Genomic DNA, 19,490 nt, shown 5'->3' on the forward strand with positions numbered 1-19,490 from the left:
TTTTTTTTTTTTGGCTTTTGTTGTTGTGGTTGCTGTCATGCCCGACTGTTTGTGACCCCATGGACTGCAGCACGCCCCGGCTTCCGTCCTCCACTATCTCCTGGAGTTTGCTCATATTCATGTCCATTGAGTCGGTGATGCCATCCAACCATCTTGTCCTCTGTCGTCCCCTTCTGCTTCTGCCCTCAATCTTTCCCAGCATCAGAGTCTTTTCCAGTGGGTCGGCTCTTTGCATCAGGTGGCCAAAGCTTTGGCGCTCCATCTTCAGCCTCAGCCCTTTCAGTGAATGTTTAGGGTGGGTCTCCTTTTCGAGGGTGCCCTGGGTGACCCCGGGCCCTGTAGGCGAATCACATCTTCTAGGAGGCGTGCTCCTGGTTCTCGTGGCGTTGATTGAGCCTTGAAATGCAAGACCCAGTGCATAAGCCCAGCTCAAGCCTCTGTGTGCCAGCTCACCACTGCCAGTCACAAGGTGGAGACTGGTGTCAAGTAGCGGCATCCAGGAGCTCGGTGGTACCAAGGTTGCACTCATCCTGAAAAATCCAGCCAGCTTTGGTCTCCAGAGAGAATGTTCTATACAAGGAGTTTACAAAATTTACTCTTTCTCTCTTTCTACTCAGATAGGAAAGTGTTTCTGTCTAATGGGAAGCTCAGATGCGCAGGGTCGTCTTTGTTCCTGAAGCGGAAATGGGGTATTGGATATCATTTAAGGTAACGTATTCTGGGTGTCGTCGTTGTTGATAAGACTGTATCCACATGAGGGGTGATCATATTGTAATTCCTTAGAACTGTAAGAAAAGTCACCTTCATTTGGGGAGGGGATTGATTTACAATAGACACTACAAAATATCTTGTTAACATTTTCTTATTGGTTACACCTTGGTTTTAAGCATGCAAATTTCTAAAAATGTCTGTATCTTTCGATACCACATTTTTGGCAATTTTTATATAGGAAAAATCTGCAGCTGTGTCCCCCTAAAAGCAGTCGATCATTTTTAATAAAACGGTTTGTTCTGAAAGTCTAAAATTGTACTCCAAATCCACTTCATAGAATGTCAGAACCGGTTACTGATGTTAGCAGGATATGCCTATAATGTATACAGTTTTGTGTTTAACCAAAAACTGTCTTTTTGTGAGCAGTCATATTGGAGGAGACCTTGAAGGACTCATGCCTCTTTTGAAAATTTAGTTTACACAGGGATGAAAGGTGCAGTACGGAGAGAATCACCTCCCTCATCATGCAGCACATCTCAGACGCCAAGTTGACGGCGGAAAGTGAAGAAAGGCTTGTGTATACTTTGCCCTTGGAGAGAACAGACAGGTTTCCAGGTAACAGGCTGTGTGACCACATAGAATACAGCCAAGGCCCACGACGGCTCGGACTGCCTCTTCCGCGCTTCTCCAAGTCGTGCTCTGAAGCTTCTACATGAAAGAGTGCTTAAGTACTCTCCCTCCCATTTCTAATGTAACGAAGCGTGTTACTTGGACATGGTTTTGATGAGAGAGCAACTAAGTTTCCCTTAATGTACTCCACTGAGAAACTTGGGTTTGCACGCTTCATCAGCATTAAACGAAGCTTCGACATATATCTTTTCTGAAACGGCAGAAACCTTTCATTTCTGTTTGAGATTCAGGCTCAGTAAACCTTATTTTTAGAACATTTACAAGCAGGTCTATAGTTTCTTGGTAAATTATAATTTTAATTATGAATGTAAGATACTGATTATAAAAAAAAATTGGAAAGTACAAAGAGGAAAATTCAGTTTATTCCGTGCCTCCTGAATTTTTATTTTGAAGTTTTTTGAGTTTTTAAATAGACATACAGATACAAACACACACATGGCCATAGAGATGGAGATTTTAAAGTTTATGAAGCTATAATAGAGATGTAAAATAACAAAAATGATTTCAAGGACGAGAGAACCCCTAATGGGAATGTTTTCTTGAGTTGCTGGCATCTCTAATGTGAAAATATTTTCAGATTTATCTATTCTGAGTAATTGTTAGAAATTAGTATTTTAGTGTACTCTTTTACCAATAATAATTGCATTGTTTTGTTACTTTGCTTTTTAGATCTTTGCAGAGACCTTGAAAACTCTTCTGACCAGGGCATAATGAATTTTGGTGTTTCCATGACAACTCTAACCGAAGTATTCTTGAACCTAAAAGGCAGATCGGCAATTGATGAGCCAGGTATAAAAATGTGTGTCTAGCAGGAAATTAAGGAAAAAGAAAATGACCATGTGTTAATTCATATTTATAGATTTTTCTGTCGAATTCTAACTAGAAGGTGAATTAGGCATAAAGGGGGCCATCCACCTTTTAAGGTATCGTACATGTTTTACAGTAACGGTGTCAGGCTTGGGGCCAGACCCGTCTCCTTGTGACACTGTGTGCCTCCCCCGTCGGATCTAACCTCTTCCCTCTGCAGTGCCCACCGCCTTCCGTCAGGAGCTCTCTGCTAACGTCCTAAATCCAGGTTTTGTCTCTTTCTTGGCATTCCCTGCAGGAATGTTCTCTTGTTTAGCTAACCAACTCATTCTAATTAACATATTCATGGAAGATAATTAAATAAGATGTTATCTTCCCTTACTTTATAGTAATAATAATAATTTGAAGAATTTAAAAGCCTCCTTTGTGCCAGCCATGGTGCTCAACTGTTGGATTCTGTTGGTATTCTTTTTTTAAACCTGATTTTATTTTTATTCTTTAAGAGTATGTATTTATCTGTGGCTACACTGGGTCTTCGGTGCTGTGTGTGGGCTTTCTCTAGTTGCGGCGAGAGGGGCCTGCTCTCCAGCTATGGGGCACGGGCTTCTCCTTGTGGTGGCTTCTCTTGTTGCAAAGCGTGGGCTCTGGGGCGCACAGGCTTAGTTGCCCCAAAGCTTGTAGGATCTTCTCGGATTGGGGATTGAACCCGTGTCCTCTGCATTCCAAGGCCGATTCTTAATCATTGGACCACCGGGAAACCCAGGATTCTGTTGTTCTTAATCCCCATAAATGATTTTATTTCTATTATGACGTAGGTGAGAAAGTGAGATTTACACATTTGAGCGATTAGCCGCAATCATACAGCTCATGTGTGGCGTGGGTGGGACTCAAACAGGGGGTCTTCATGGACTTTCTCTTAACCCCACGGTGTCTTGAAAAAGTCACTGAATGTCAGCTGTTGGTGATAAACTGATCCTCTGGAGGAGACAAAGGCAGGAGGAGAATTTTTAGGAAATTCGGCTGCAGAAATTTATCATGGTGTTCTTGCGTAAGACTCGCTCTGCAAAAATCCCTCAGTGAAGAGCTTTCGCTGCAGATACAGATGAAGCCATGCTTCTCTGGACGCCTAAACCATGCCCGCAGACTGAGTCACTCCCGCACCAAAACCGCACCCAGGATGTTGTTTGAAGGGAAGACTTGAATGTAGACGTTACGGCTGTCAGCAGCCGATGTGTTACAAGCGTTGTTTCAAAGAGTCTAGCGTCACTTCTCAAAGTTTCTAAAGAGAAAATGTAAGCAAAGTAACCTCTTGTAACAGTTTATCACATGCTTCCAGATCCCCGTGTCGGGGGCCCGGCGGGAATCGTCGTGACCCCCGAGCCTGGAGCGCAGTCTGACGTCCCTCAGGCTCTTCGTTCCCTTCCTGGAGTGGAAACGGCCGCCAGCTCCGCAGCTCTGTGGAGGCGCCAGGTCTGTGCGGTGGCGAGACTCCGCTTCTTAAAGTTGCGGAATGAGAGGAAGATCTTCCTGTCCTTGTGAGTATCACACTTTTTGTTATTTTTACAGCAGTTATTCACTCACGCTCGTCTGCGTGTGGTCCCAGCTGCAGGGCGCGGCCGCTCCCTGTGGCCTGCTGGCCTCTCTCCTGCTGTAGTGCTCGGGTTTAGTTGCTCCAAGGCACGTGGGACCTTAGTTCCCCGACCTGGGATTGAACCCGCGCCCTCTGCATTGGAAGGTTGGTTCTTAATCACTGCACCACCAGGGAAGTCCTTATCAGACTCTTCAAGACTCTTTCGTCCATATGTGCATAAAAGGTCCCCATGTCCAGAAAATAAGGCTACTGATTTCTTTGTTCATGTAATCGGTTTCTCTTGAGTGCCTGCAGTAATGTCCTGCAGTAGTAAACACCACTGAAAAGGCCTTGAGACAGATGATTTTGTCAGGGAGAAAAGCGCCAATCAAGTAACTACCCAGTGACCGTGCTGCTTGCCCAGTGCACCGCAGAGCTTTACTGCAGCCTGTGAACTGTTCTAAAGTTGTTCTACATGCTTTGACTGAGTAAGATCTGTGCCCTTCTGGTAGTGCTTACCTTCTGATTGGGGGAAAAGGTAAAAAATGATAAATATAGAAACTAAATACATTATATAATAGTTTATACAAAGTAGAGTAGACCAAGAAGCTGGGGAGGGAGTTAGGGTTCATTCTCAGCAGGTGGGTCAGTGTTGGTCTCATTGGAATGGTCACCTTTGAGCTAAGAGTCGAGAACGGGAAGGGGTTAGCAGACAAGTGGTGGAGGCTGACGGCTCAGAACCAAAAGCATCTGTTTTATTTGGTGAAAGGGAAGTCCTTCAGGTTTTACGAAGAGAAAGCCTGGAAGCAGATAACGCTTGTGAGGTGCTTGACCACAGAGGGAATTTCTACTGTTCTTTCTACGACCAGTAGCTGAAGGGAGACTGCAGTCAGGAGGAAATTTCATTATTTCTTTATGAAGAGAGAGAGACCATGGTGATGGGTGATGATGGGAATGAGCCAGAAGCAGGGGTGTCACGGAGGATGGAGGAAAGATGAACTCAGTGTGGGAGGTCCCGGGAGCGGGGTGGAGCAGGTCCAGAGGAGCGCTGAGGCCCGGCCCATGATGTGAGCGGAGACGTTGCCCGTGGTACCAGAGGGCTGGAACGGGACCTCGGGCCCGTCGTCGGGTCTGTCTTCTTTGTCGTTGGTGAGACCGGAGGGGAATCCTCTCCGATGGACTTCGTTGTTGTTTCTCTAGGAGCTGCGAGTCTGATAGAGTTGAGGTCTGATAGGAAGGGGATTGTTGAAGAGTGGATGCCTGTACTTGCTAGCGAAACAGGAAGATGGCTTGGAGTGTTTCCCTCGCAGCTGGTGGAGTGAGTTCTAGGATCTGAAGCTGGTGTATTCAGTGTTGCATCTAGGTTCATCAAGGTTAAGATATATGTCAAGTAACAGCGGACAGAAGGTCAGGTTTCACTTGAAATCCTGCTCGTGGCTCACTTAAAGCCGCAGTGTGAAGCACGGCTCCTTGCCCTTCAGAACCCCCAAGACGGGCCCTCTGAGTCCATCACGCTTTTCTAAATCGGATAAATCGTTATTATGTGGAATTGGTTCATAGTGCTTTTCAGGTCTACTGTTAATATATCCTACTTTTCCATCTATTCCATTCATTTTTGAGAGTTTTAATACTGAAACCCCAGCTGAAAATCTGTTTATCTACTAAAAAATAACTGTAATGTATAATGAACTATAGATGACTTTGTATTTTCCAAGTCTCCTGTAAATGTGTTGTCATACTTTTATAATTTAAAAAATAAAAGTGAAAGAAGAAAAGGATGAAGCAACAAGAGTCAAGAGGTGTTTGAAAAGCACCCCCCAGGTAGGCTGTCTGAGGTCCCGTAGACTCTTCCACGCGTCCTAGTCAGCCAGCACGCCCGCGGAGGAACCCTCGGGACCTCACCTCCTCCGCTGGCCCTCCAACCCCCTCGGACACCTGGCAACGCGATAGGAATCATGCAAAAGTGTGGGCCCACTTTCAGATTAATCTCACTCTGGGTTTCATTTTGTGCAACTAAGTGCCATATCTGAGTGTTGGATTTCCGCAGGTTGGCCTTTAAAGAGCATGACTGTGACTTCATCAGAGGGAACATGCTTTAGACCCACGGTTTTGTTTTCTTTGGCTTAGGTTAGTGGTGTTCGGAATTGCTTTAATCCCCACTGTCTGCGAGAGGATCGTGTTTTCAGTGCTTTTCCGTGATCATTGCTGGGAGTTTTCACCCAGAATGTACTTCCTTTCTCTGGAACAGCTGCCTCAAGCTCCTCTGACCGATCTGTTGATCATCAACAACACAGGTGAGAAGCAGGCCTTCAGTGTGTCTCGGTGTTTGTTTGGCTGTGCCGTGCAGCTTGCGGGCTCTTGGTTCCCTGACTAGGGATTGAACCCATGCCTTCAGTAGTGAGAGCGTGGAGTCCAAGCCACTGGCCCACCAAGGAGGTCCGTAGCCTTCACTTGTCGCTATCTAAGAACTTTGAGGAGCTCGAGGTTGAGAGGCAGACAAACCTGTCTTGACAACAGCGTGAGGGGCGAGAGCAGTGCTTGTCTAGCCTGCCTCATCTCGAGGTGGAGGAAGCTGAAGGACTTGTTTTCGAATCAAGAGGAATAACGGAAGAATGGAGACTACCAGGCTCGCTTGATTCCGGGCCGGTCTCGTGACTCGGTCACCGGGGCTGTAGGCGTCGTTCCGGGGTCCCCTGGCCAGAGCAAGCACGTCTGGGTCCTGAAGGGGGATTCTGTGTGTATTCTTTGTAACTACAGACCCTGCGGAGTTCTGGAAAGTCTGTCCAATTCACTAATAAAAAGTTTTATTTCCGTGAGAATCACAGATTTCTCAGGAAATAACTAAGAATTGCAAGAGAAATGCACTTCCTGGAGAGGGTCGAGAGCGTAGGCTGGAGTCTGAGGTCCCGGCTGCAGAGTGCGCTGGCCCACGCTGGGAGCGTGAGCGGGGGCCTCGACCAGGTCCGGTGCCCCGTCCCTCCGCAGAAGAGGAAACTGCTGCCTCAGCGCGTGGCCGCTGACCTTCCTGCTCGTGTGCTGCCTTCCTCAGGATCCAGCATTGAAGACGTCGTGCAGTCCCTGAAGCGTCAGGGTCTCGTTTTGGAAGTAGATGATGCTAGAAACCGAAATGGCTCAGACGACCCTTCCTACAATGGAGCCATCATCGTGTCTGGTGGCCACAAGGTGCGTTTGCTTCCATGTACTTTTTTAAAAAGATTGTCAAACCAAATTTTATTTTTAAATAGATTTTATTTTAAGTGGGAAGGAAGGAAGATCTACTTCTGTTTACCGCTGAGTACATTTGCCTAAGAGACATACACATTCAACAATTCAAATTATAATTCCAAGGGAAATAATCTATCTGAAATTTTTTTTTTTTGCTTCCATGTACTTTTTATCCTGCGTGGCTTTTTGCCACATCCAAGTACTTGTGAATCAGAAAAGCAGCTCAGTTATTCTATAATCAATATAACTTGAACACTGCTTTGCCGCTTTTAGGAGAAGGTATGAAGTTTTAATCCTCTACAGGGCACGTTTTCCACCTTCTTTAATTCTTAAAAGGATCGTTTTAAATCAATAATAATTATTATTAATAAAATTGTTTAAAATTATTTCATTCACTATAAAAGCAAAGTGTCTTTTGGGACACCATGGATGAACCTGGAGGACATTATGGTAAGTGAAATAAACCAAACAGAAAAAGACAAATACTGCATGGTACAGCTTAGAAGTGGAATCTTAAAAAAGAAAAAAGACCGTCAAGCCTCATAGAACAGAGATTAGAAGTTGGTGGCTAGGGGCAGGTGGGAGAATAGGAGGGTATTGGTAAAAGGGTCCAGACTTTTAGCTATAGGATAAATAAGATCCGATGCTTTAAGGTGAGTTTGTGACTGTAGTTGGTAACAGTGTATGGTGTAATTAAAATTTGCTAAAGGAAGAATTTAAATGTTTTATACACATATGAAGAATTTAAATGTTTATACACATATGAAATACACACACACACACACATATACATGTGCAGTATGGATGTGTTAGTTAACTTGATGGGAGGAATCCTTTCACAGTTATATGGATATCAAGTCACCATGATGTACACTTTATTTATTTATTAGCAGAACCGCGTGGCTTAAGGGATCTTAGCTCCCCGACCAGGGATTGAACCTGGGCCAGAGCCGGGAAAGCACCAAGTTCTAACCACTAGACCACCAGGGAACTCCCACTGCGACCAAGTTCTAACCACTAGACCACAAGGGAACTCCCACTGTGACGCACACTTCAAGTGTCTTAAATAACTCCAGTTTTATTTGCCAATTACACCTCAATAAGGCTTCCTTGATAGCTCAGCTGGTAAAGAATCTGCCTGCATGAGGGAGGCCTGGGCTCGATTCGTGAGTTGGGAAGATCCCCTGGAGGAGGGAATGGCTACCCTCTCAAGTATTGTGTCCTGGAGAATTCCATGGACTGTATAGTCCATGGGGTCACAAAGAGTCGGACACAACTGAGCGACTTTCTCTATACCTCAGTAAAGCAGAAAAAAGAGCAATACTGTTTAATAGATTAATTCAAACATTACTGAAGTATGTAACAGAAGGTAAAATTCTCTTCATAATTCCGTTTGTTTTTCCGTATTATGTTTATGGTAATGCATTGAGTAATTATCTTCTACACTCTTTTTCTTTATAAAAACACAGCTCACCATATCTAGAATGATCTCACGTTCAGAAACATATTTTCTAAATCAAAATCATAGTAGACAAGTCCTACGGCTTTCCTCGGCACCTAGAATCTGGATCTTTGCCATCTTTCCATGTTCGTGAATGTCCATTTATTTCATGTATAGAATAAGTCACTTGAATTACAAAAATAAGGCATTGTTGTACCAATTCCAGTAGGGAGAAGTATCAAGGAAAAGCTAATTGTCTCCTTCTTATCCTAACTCCAACCCGATAGTTTACAGACTCTGCAATAAGGAGATTTACTCCAAGAATTTAGAGCGTATATTTGCGTGCCTTTTTTTTTTTTAAAGGATTACAGATTTTCAGTTGCATGCAATACCAAGAGGATGAACTGTTTTCCTGTTCTCATTGGGATTGTTAGCAATGCCCTGCTTGGAATCTTTAATGTCACGGAGCTTATTAAGACGGAGAGAAGCACGTTTCCACCCGTAAGTAGAGGAGTAACTCCTGTGAGAGGCAGGTCAGCCGGGAGGAAGGGGCAGGGGTGCCAGAGCCTGTGCCTGAGCGTGCAGCCTGCTCCCTGCGAGCCCTGCTGCTTCCTGGGCCTCCTCTAAGAGCGGGATGTCCTCACGCCTCCTGTACGTGAAGCTGTGAGGGTTACGTGAATGTATTAGGTGCCTGCAACACAGCCTGGCATCTACCGTCTTCATTCATTCTGCGAGTATTTCTTGAGTATCTGCCACGACCTGGCGCTTCTAGATGCGGGAGAGACAACATACATTGCACAGGGGAAAAAAAAAATTGCACCTTAGGGAGTTACGTTCTGTAAGGGGAGAGTAAGCATTCCATACATGCTTGCCATTGTTCTGGAAGATAAAGAGGTTTTCAGCTCACTTAATGTTTAGCTTCATTACCATTTTTAAAATTTTAATGGGAAAACGTAAATGTATAATAGAATTCTAGGGAGTCGAGTGTTCCCTACTGTTTTCACCCCTTTGTGTGACTCTGGTTTTCCATTCTTTTACTGCACTCAATACACTGTCAACTCGTGTTTTACCACTGGCCCCACTCTTGCCATCTAAAATTGTGTCTGGTTAAAAATTACAGCCAGCTCCCTAAGACACAGAACCTGAAAGAGCCAGGATCCTGAAGGACATGGAAACATTTGAAATGACAGAGAACTGTCGAAGAATCATATTAGTAATTTGGGCTTTCTTTGGTTCATAGTCTGAAATAGCTTTTTGCACTTCTTAGGTACCCAATACATATATTCTGAAATTAATGCATGAACAGATTTTCTTGGAAAACCTACAACACCCAGAGAAGCCTCCAACCCCAATTCTTAATCTTCTGTCAGATTTCCCTGGAGGAATTTACTGAGCATTTCATAGCTGCTGATTAAAGCAAGTGTGGAATGTATGGTCCAACCCTGAAATTATGATTCTTTGTACAATTTCAGTGTTCTCTCTGTCACTTTGTATATTACAGTGTCCTTTGGGGTCTTGGTTGTTTTATCTTCTATATCTTGTGGAGTGCAGCGTAACTTTTGATCGCACATGATTTTAATAACCACTTCTGAGCCTTCAAGTGTTTCCTAACAGAAGTATTTGATTGTGGAGGGCATGGCGCTAGTGGTAAAGAACCTTCCTGCCGGTGCAGGAGACGTAAGAGACACAGGTTCGATTCCTGCCTCGGGCACATCCCCTGGAGGAGGAAACAGCAACCCACGCCAGTATTCCTGCCTGGAGAATCCCATGGACAGAGGAGCCTGGCGGGCTACAGCCCATGGGGCTCGTACAAGAGTCGGACATAACTGAAACGACTTAGTCCTCACGCACCAGATACAAATATGCAAGAGAAACTGTTGTCTGTCTTCTTAACACAGGCGTACAAAATTCAGATTTTAAATTTCTTTTCAAACCATGCAGTTCCTGGGAGTGGAACCTGCCTTTACGGGTAACAAGCGTGTTTGCTCTTTGTTTGCTTCCTAAATCAGGTATATCCTTCCATTTGGACGTTTTCACCCTTTCCCTAAATGTATTTGAGCCTTGTGTTTGACTGTGTGATTGGTAACAAGCACAGTAACTCATGGATGTGTTTGGAGCTTGCAGGATGACCCAAGATGGGCAATTGGCCTTTTGGATTTTCTTTTGCTGCTCGTCGTAAACTGCCTTTCTCCTTACGTTGGGATGAGCAGTGTCAGCGATTACAAAGTAAGAGGCTGGGTGAGGGGAGGGGGCGCATGGAGGGTGGGCAGAGGTGGAGAGATGATTCTCTCTGACTTCAGCAAACTGGAATTTTATTGTCCTAGACACACAAGCTCGCCGTTCAAGAAAAATGTTTACACATGAATTGTATTACTCTAATCCAAGTATGCGTTTTATTAAATGGTTCATCGTGATGTCAGAGAGGTGAGAAAGTTCATGACTGACCACAGGAAAGTAACCTTGGTTTTAAAGGGACTCAGCCTAGGGACTTTGCTGGTGGTCCAGTGGCTAAGACTGTGCACTCCCAATATAGGGGACCCAGGTTTGATCCCTGATCAGGGAACTGGATCCCACATGATGGAACTAAGAGCTCGCATGCTGCAACCAAGACCCAGCACAGCCAAACACACACACGTCTCTAACGAGGGAATCACTTCACATCAGCTTCAGAGGTGAAATGCGCTACTTTTCGACTGTGTGTAGTTAATCTACCATTCTAAAGGGAATTTTTTAGTGTGAAATATAAGATATGTCACATTTCCTGATTTTTTTCACTCCATTCTTGTAAAGGGGGCTTTGAATCGGCTCTGGGCACGGGTCAGACGCTTCCTGCAGGGCCAGTGGTGACCCCATCCTCCCACCCCAGCGGGATGGCAGGGATTTTGGAAAATGCTCTTTCTGGCCACGTGCCGTCTGTGCCCAGTCATGCCTGACTATTTGCAACCCCACGGACTGTGGTCTGCCGTGGTCCTCGGTCCAGGGGGTTTCCCAGGCAAGCTCACTGGAGTAGGCTGTCTTTCCTCCTCCGAGGGATCCTCCCCACCCAGGGACCGAACCTGCGTCTCTGCAAGGCAGGTGGATTCTTTACCACTAGCAGCACCTGGGAGACACACTGTTTTCTTTGGGATAGTATTAGTGCCTTAGTTGCCCTGTGGCCTGCTTCCCAAACCCAGGCTAGCAAATTCCTGAAGGTCAGATTTGCTATATAAAAGAACATAGACTTTTCACACACAAAAAGTAGCTGCTGCGGCATACTCCTTCTAAAATTTACTAAAATTTAACATTTTCACAGAAACAAAATACCTCTTCTACTCAAGATCTCAGCCTCACCCGTATCCCTTCTGTTTCTTCACCAGCAAAAAGCCCAATCTCAGTTATGGATCTCAGGCCTCTGTCCTTCAGCATACTGGTGTGGACAGGCCCTGGTGGACATCCCATTTTATTTTGGAATTCTTGTTTCAGTACATTTAATGTACTACATATTTTTGGAATCCTCAATTGTGCTAGAATTCCTGTTTGCTCTGGTAAGTGATCATGTTCCCCCAAACTCCCCAAATACAATAATAGAATCAAAACAAAACAATTCATTTTCGTTAACACTTTGTCCTTAACAAAAGGCAAGTGCAAGAAAATCGCCTTTGACAGCTCTGGGATCTGGGATCCGACCCTCTGCCCGCCCCCTCCCCGTCCGTGGCCCCGTCTCTGACCTTGCTGTTCACCCTGTGTGCTCAGGTGGTTTGTGTGGCTGGCTGTGCAGCATGTCTCACACTCCTCACATACGTGATTTCATTCCTCTTTCCCACGGGAAGGAAAAACAACGGCTTTTGGGCTCTCAGCTTTTTTCTCGTAAGTACCTGAAAATGTACACGCATGCACGTTTATGTGACGTTTTCCTGAAGCTCCTTTTCTAACAGGGGAGAGTTAGGCATAAATACCTAGAAGGAAGCGAAACTGCTTCTTTCCCACTTCGGTCATTGTTTGGCCATGTTCGTGGTTTAAGGTTTTCGGTTCATTTTCCTCTTCTTCTTCTTCTTCTTCTTCTTTTTTTTTTTCTGTTCTCAAAAGTTTCTCTTTGGCACTTCTGTTTCTTTGGAAAGAGATGAAACAGCTATAGAAATCCTGAGATGTCCTAGCTGAAAGGCTGGATCACTGGGATCAATTCCCTCATTTGATAGAGTGGGAAAAACTTAAGGATTAGACCTGAGCCCAAGTTTCTCAACTCAGGGAGTTTCCTCCTGAATAATTAATTCTCTTTATTAAAAAAAAAAATTTGTGCTAGGTGGCCATATTGATGAATAACATAAACAAACAAGTAAACAGAGAAAAGTTTTATTAAGAAATAAAATTATCTGCCACGTCGGGCGTATCCTGCTCCGCCTCCTTCCCCAGGCCTTGCTGGCATCCTGAGCAGGCCAGCACACCTTTCTGACTTTCGGATATTAACACAGTCTTGTTTCCTTCATGAAGATTTGCTTTAAGTTCTAAGCAAGGCCAGTCGAGGCCAAAACGTAACTTTAATCTTACAAACAATGAAAATTTCCTTCCCCAGCTCCATTTCAGGCATGCCGTTAGTTTGAGGACCGTTGGTGAGAAAAGGAAAGGTGTTCTATCCTTTCTCTCTTTCTTGTGGACTCGCCTTTCTCCTGTCTGTTTTGGGGACGTGGTGGAGGGATTGGGGTCAGGAGCTCTCTAAGGCTGTGAGAGCTACGCTGTGGTCGCTGTGGGTAGTATCCAAAGATCGGGCTTACTGTGGGCAGAAATGTCACAAACGCAACCAGTTTGAGAATTCATGGCAACAGTAGATATTCTAAAGGTGATGAAGTTGCTTCCGAGCTTCTAAATCTCATCCCTGTATACCTGTAATTCTGAGCCAGTTTTATTGGTGGTTGTGATAGTTTGATTGGTGGTTGAATGTCATAGCAGGGTAATATCTCCTTAACCGTTGGAATCGGTCTTGATCTAAGTTTTTTCCTCATGCATCCCAATAGAAAGGTAGATCTGTTGGTCTTACTCTCTAATTAATGTTGCTGTGTATGTTCTAGACTGTTTTATTGGGTATGTTTAAGTCTGGAGACTTTATGTAGTGATCCTGTTTATTCTAACGGTGGCTTTATGACCAAAAACCATTCGACTATGTCTGAATTATCTTTAATCTTTGGCTGATTTTTAAAACCTCAATTTTGCTTTCCAGAACTCTGCTTCTGTTTCAAATTTCCTGAACTGCTCCTCACAGCCTTTTGTTACTAGTTTGTGGTTTTTTTTCAAATTTCACGTGTAATTTACGTGTACATTTAATTGAAATATTTCTATTTGTTGTTTGATAATTCTAGTAGCTAAGGTCTTCAGATAGTTTTACTCTGTATTTTTTCCCCTTCTGGACTCACACTTAGTGGACTGTTGCCTCGTATGTTTGATTTTTTTTTTTAACCAAGAGTTCATATTTGGTTGACCTTTACGTATGGAATCCTAGGGCTTCCCTGGCGACTCAGATGGTAAAGAATCTGCTTGCAGGGCAGGAGATGTGGGTTCAGTCCCTGGGTTGGGAAGATGCCCTGGAGAAGGGAATGGCTTCCCACCCTTCAGTATACTTGCCTGAGAAGTGCCATGGGCAGAGATTGTACCTGTTGTTGCTTGTTGGAAGGAAGAGTTAATGGAAGGATTATTTTAATTTTTCTAATGGGTTAGAAACAATGGATGAGCTAATTTGTATAGTAAGATAAAAAGAAAGGGGCCTTTCCAGTGATTAAGAATTTGCCTTGTGACGCAGAGGACACGAGTTCAATCCCTGGTCCAGGAACTAACATCCCCCAAGCCACAGAGCAACTCAGCCTGTGCAGCTCAGCTAGAGAGTCCCTCAGCCCAAGACCCGATGCAGCCAAATAAATGGTTCTTTAAATAAAAAAGGTAAAAGAAAGGGATGGAGAGGAGGAGGTAGGGAGGTGAAAGATAGGTTCTCTTCCTGCACTCTTGGATTAGAGAGCTTGGCTGCAGGTCTCCGTGGGACTGAAGACGCGCTGAGGCGTCTCGCTAAAGCAGCGCCTCTCATAACTGTGACGGTGTGGCCAGGGGACCTCTGAGGAGGTTCTGATTAAGGCCCTAAAATACGCTGATGAACCCTGAGATTGTTTCCGTTCATATTGCTTTCTCTATGAGAAGATATTTCTTGTGCTTGTGGAGAGAACACTTGAAAGAGCTTTTTAAAAATTCTATGATCAGTTTCATACACTTGGAATCTTGGCACCTGATGCACTGCAGGCTGGCCCATCGGCTGGATGTGTGGACAGCTGACTCACTCAAGGGCTCCTCATTTCTTTAAACTTTTGTTGCTGTTCAGCTGCTCAGTCGTGTCCGACTCTCTGTGGCCCCATGGGCTGCGGCATACCAGGCTCCTCTGTCCTCTCCTGTCTCCTGGAGTTTGTTCAAACCCATGTCCATCGAGTTGATGATGCCGTCCAACCATCTCATCCTCTGTTGCCCCCTTCTCCTCCTGACCTCAATCTTTCCCAGCATCAGGGTCTTTTCCAATGAGTCAGCTCTTCACATCAGGTAGCCAGAGTATTGGGGCTTCAGCTTTAGCATCAGTCCTTCCAATGCATATTCAGGGTTGATTTTCTTTAGGGTTGACTGGTTGGATCTCCTTGCAGTCCAAGGGACTCTCAAGAATCTTCTCCAACACCACGATTCAAAAGCATCAATTCTTTAGTGCTCAGCCTTCTTTATGGTCCCACTCTCACATCTGTATATGACTACTGGAAAAACCATAACTTTGACTATACAAACCTTTGTTGGCAAAGTGATGTCTCTGCTTTTTAATGTGCTGTCTAGGTTTGTCATAATTTTCTTCCAAGGAGCAGGTGTCCTTTAATTTCATGGCTGCAGTCACCGTCCACAGCGGTTTTGGAGCCCAAGAAAATAAAGTCTGTCACTGTTTGAATTTTTTCCCCATCTATTTGCCATGAAGCGATGGGACCGGGGGCCGTGGTCTACGTTTTCTGAATGCTGAGTGTTAAGCCAGCTTTTTCACTGTCCTTTTTCACCTTTGCAGTCAGTGCAAGTTTGATGCATGAAGCGGGGCCCCCAAACCAGTGCTCTGGGAGAACCCGGAGGGGTAGGATGGGGAGGGGGGTCGGGATTGAGGATGCGGGGACACACGCATACCTGTGGCCGATTCACGTTGGTGTGCAGCAGGAACCATCGCAACACGGTGAAGCAGGTACCCTTCCATTAAACTAAAAAAAGAGGCTCTTCAGCTCCTCTTCACTTTCTGCCATAAGGGTGGTGTCATCTGCATATCTGAGGTTATTGATATTTTTCCTGGCAATCTTGATTCCAGCTTGTGCTTCATCCAGCCCAGCATTTCGCATGATGTACCCTGCATGTAAGTTAAATAAGCAGGGTGACAACGTGTGGCCTTGACGTACTCCTTTTGCAATTTGGAACCACTTCATTGTTCCATGTCGGGTTCTAACTGTTGCTTCTTGGCCTGAATACAGGCTTGTCAGGAGGCAAGTGAGTTGATCTGGTATTCCCATCTCTTTAAGAATTTTCCATAGTTTGTGGTGATCCACACAGTCTAAGGATTTAGTGTAGTCAATGTAACAGAAATAGATGTTTTTCTGAAATTCTCTTCCTTTTTCTACGATCCAACAGATGTTGGTAATTTGATCTCTGGTTCCCCATCTTGTACATCTGGAAGCTCTCAGTTCATGTACTGTTGAAGCCTAGCTTGAAGTATTTTGAGGATTACCTTGCTTATCATGCAAAATGAGTGCAGTTGTGAGGTAGTTTGAATTCTTTGGCATTGCCCTTCTTTGGGATTGGAATGAAAACTGACCTTTTCCAGTCCTGTGGCCACTGCTGAGTTTCCCAATTTTGCTGGCATATTGCATGCAGCACTTAGCAGCATCATCTTTCAGGATTTGAAACAGCTCAGCTGGAATTCCATCACCTCCACTAGCTTTGTTCGTAGTAATGCTTCCTAAGGCCCACTTGACTTCGCACTCCAGCATGTCTGGCTCTAGCTGAGTGATCACACCACTGTGGTTGTCCAGGTCATTAAGACCTTTTTTGACCACCTCTTCTTAATATCTTCTGCTTCCATTAGGCCCACAGCGTTTCTCTCCTTTATTGTACCCATCTTTGTGTGAAATGTTCCCTTGGTATCTCTAATTTTTAAAAAATATTTATTTATTTTGCCATGCCAAGTCTTCATTTCAGTTCAGTCACTTAGTTGTGTCCAGCTCTTGCCACCCCATGAATCACAGCACACCAGGCCTCCCTGTCTATCACCAACTCCCGGAGTTTCCTCAAACCCATGTCCATCGAGTCAGTGATGCCATCCAGCCATCTCATCCTCTGGCATTGCCTTCTCCTCCTGCCCTCAATCTTTCCCAGCATCAGGGTCTTTTCCAGTGAGTCAGCTCTTTGCATCAGGTGGCCAAAGTATTGGAGTTTCAACTTCAACATCAGTCCTTCCAATGAACACCCAGGACTGATCTCCTTTAGGATGGACTGGTTGGATCTCCTTGCAGTCCAAGGGACTCTCAAGAGTCTTCTCCAACACCACAGTTCAATTCTTCGGCACTCAGCTTTCTTCACAGTCCAACTCTCACATCCATACATGACCACTGGAAAAAACATAGCCTTGACTAGACAGACCTTTGTTGACAAAGTAATGTCTCTGCTTTTTAATATGTTATCTAGGTTGGTCATAACTTTCCTTCCAAGGAGTAAGCATCTTAATTTCATGGCTGCAGTCACCACCTGCAGTGATTTTGGAGCCCCCTCAAATAAAGTCAGCCACTGTTTCCACTGTTTCCCCATCTATTTGAAGTGATGGGACTGGATGCCCCATCCACTGGATGATCTTAGTTTTCTGAATGTTGAGCTTTAAGCTGACTTTTTCACTCTCCTCTTTCCCTTTCATCAAGAGGCTCTTTAGTTCTTCTTCACTTTCTGCCACAAGCGTGATGTCCTCTGCATATCTGAGGTGATTGATATTTCTCCCGGCAATCTTGATTCCAGCTTGTGCTTCTTCCAGCCCAGCGTTTCTCATGATGTACTCTGCATATGTTAAATAAGCAGGGTGACAATATACAGCCTTGACGTACTCCTTTTCCTATTTGGAACCAGTCTGGTGTTCCATGTCCAGTTCTAACTGTTGCTTCCTGACCTGCATGCAGGTGTCTCAGGAGGCGGGTCGGGTGGTCTGGTCTTCCTGTCTCTTCCAGAATCTTCCCCAGAGGCGCATGGTACCGTCAGTCTTCTTGCAGTGTGCAGAATCTTACGTTGCAGTCTGTGGGATCTGGTTCCTGGGCCAGGGATGGGACCTGGGCCCCCTGCATTGCGAGCAGTGTCTTAACACTTCCAGGGAAGTCCAATCTCTTCTTATAAAAGTATGGAGGCTTATAAAAGTATTTAGGCTCTGGAGTCAGACAGCCCAGGTTTGGATTCTAAATCTGGCACTAAATAGATACTGGGTGAAGTTAACTTCAGGTTTTTGAGGTTTGGTTCTCTGAGCTCAGAGAATATGCATATAAGGCGGCAGCACTTTGCAGGGTTGGGGCTGAGTCTCTCCAGGAGCATCCGCTGTCACAGTGCTGGTGAGTTGCTCATCAAAGTCCTTGGTAAATAGTATTCAGTGGATGCTAAGAGAAGTTTCTATTCCCTTCTTTATTCTTTTGTTATTCCTAAAACTATGGTACTACATATACCATTCGACAAGAAGTTAACTGTATGCTAGTGCTGAAAGCATATAAGGATTTATGTTCATAAAATAAAATAATGTTACTCTCCCTCTTAAATTGTTGCTGCGTATCCCTACCAGATAGTACAGCGCCTTTTAGATGTTTCAGACTTTAATTGTAATCATGTGTTTCAATTGTAATGACACTTTGATGCTTCTTAAAGGGGCAGTCTTCTCAATGTTGTTGTACGTAAGGTGAAAACTGAAAACAGGAATATCTTTCCAGGAAGATAGATTGCTTATAGAAAACATCTTACATTAAATACGACTGAGCAAATTATGTCTGTGGATTTTTTCCCTTTAGATCTCATTATTCATGCTCATCCTCCTGGGACTAACTCATGCTGAAAATATTATAATTTTATGTATAATTTTAATACCTTCATGCACTTCAGTCTTTTTTCTTGCCCGAATGATAGAGGTAAGCAGTTTCACCTACTGTATTTTTCACCTTGACCATGTAGCTCGTTAATTAAATCCTTTCCGATAGGGGAGCAGGGACGTTTAATAAAATTTTAGAAATTATTCAATTGCTGGTAAATTCTGAAAAGAAGACGCGAAAATTGTATGAAGTTAAAAGCTGCACAGACCCTGAACCCATTATTCACACCCGGAAGGAAGCAGGTAAATCCATTAAGAAACACAACCGGAAACTCAGCTGTGGTTTATGAATTCCAAGGGGGGATTGTAAGAAAGGATCATGTTTTTCCCACTGTTACAGAACGCTCTCTTCTCACCATGACGTGGAAGGTCCCCGTTTCAATTTTGATTAATATCTGAAATTATTTTTGTGCTTGGCTCTCCCTTTCCCTACTGCAGGGAAGATGTGCTGTTTTACGTTTGGACAACCAAGTCTCAGTAGATTGCTTTGGGGGTGAGCGGTCGGTGCAGGAAGGAAAGCAAGATACTAGTAGGAACTTCTGGGAGAATCCAAGGACCACTGAGAATTCTGGGGCCGTGATAGCAAATCTTAAGTACTTCACGTCTGTATGTTTAGTCGCTTCCGCTGAAAAGAAATTTGTGAATCCCTGCTGCATAGAATTGGGGCTTCCCAGGTGGTGCTAGTGGTAAAGACCTCGCCTGCTCATGCAGGAGGCATAAGAGATGTGGGTTTGATCCCTGGGTCAGGAAGATCCCCTGGAGGAGGGCATGGCAATCCACTCCAGTATTCTTGCCTGGAAAACCCCATGGACAGAGGAGCCTGGCGGGCTACAGTCCATGGGGGTCACACAGAGTTGGAGACGACTGAAGTGACTCAGCACGCATGCACTCACGCAGAGTCAGAATACAGAAAGTGCTGG

General features: G+C 44.6%; 1 protein-coding gene across 5 annotated transcripts in view; it reads left to right on the forward strand.

Moving 5' to 3' along the window:
• LOC138414570 (ATP-binding cassette sub-family A member 10-like) overlaps positions 1-19,490 on the forward strand; it is a 51,622-nt gene that overhangs the window by 20,971 nt on the left and 11,161 nt on the right. For 3 of the 5 annotated variants that reach the window (XR_011246894.1, XM_069542241.1, XM_069542242.1), the window contains exons 16-26: positions 618-708; positions 1,187-1,326; positions 2,071-2,190; positions 3,545-3,743; positions 5,906-6,072; positions 6,828-6,961; positions 8,808-8,945; positions 10,569-10,670; positions 11,801-11,968; positions 12,177-12,290; positions 18,494-18,610. Coding sequence is in view for 4 of the 5 variants with exons in the window: in XM_069542241.1 (XP_069398342.1) it covers positions 618-708; positions 1,187-1,326; positions 2,071-2,190; positions 3,545-3,743; positions 5,906-6,072; positions 6,828-6,961; positions 8,808-8,945; positions 10,569-10,670; positions 11,801-11,968; positions 12,177-12,290; positions 18,494-18,610 (1,490 nt within the window). In the remaining variant the exon portion in view is untranslated. The remainder of the gene's footprint in view (positions 1-617; positions 709-1,186; positions 1,327-2,070; positions 2,191-3,544; positions 3,744-5,905; positions 6,073-6,827; positions 6,962-8,807; positions 8,946-10,568; positions 10,671-11,800; positions 11,969-12,176; positions 12,291-18,493; positions 18,611-19,490) is intronic. The other 2 variants (XM_069542244.1, XM_069542245.1) reach the window with 1 other exon arrangement.

This window comes from Ovis canadensis, chromosome 11 (genome assembly GCF_042477335.2).
Source record: "Ovis canadensis isolate MfBH-ARS-UI-01 breed Bighorn chromosome 11, ARS-UI_OviCan_v2, whole genome shotgun sequence".
NCBI lineage: Eukaryota > Metazoa > Chordata > Mammalia > Artiodactyla > Bovidae > Ovis > Ovis canadensis.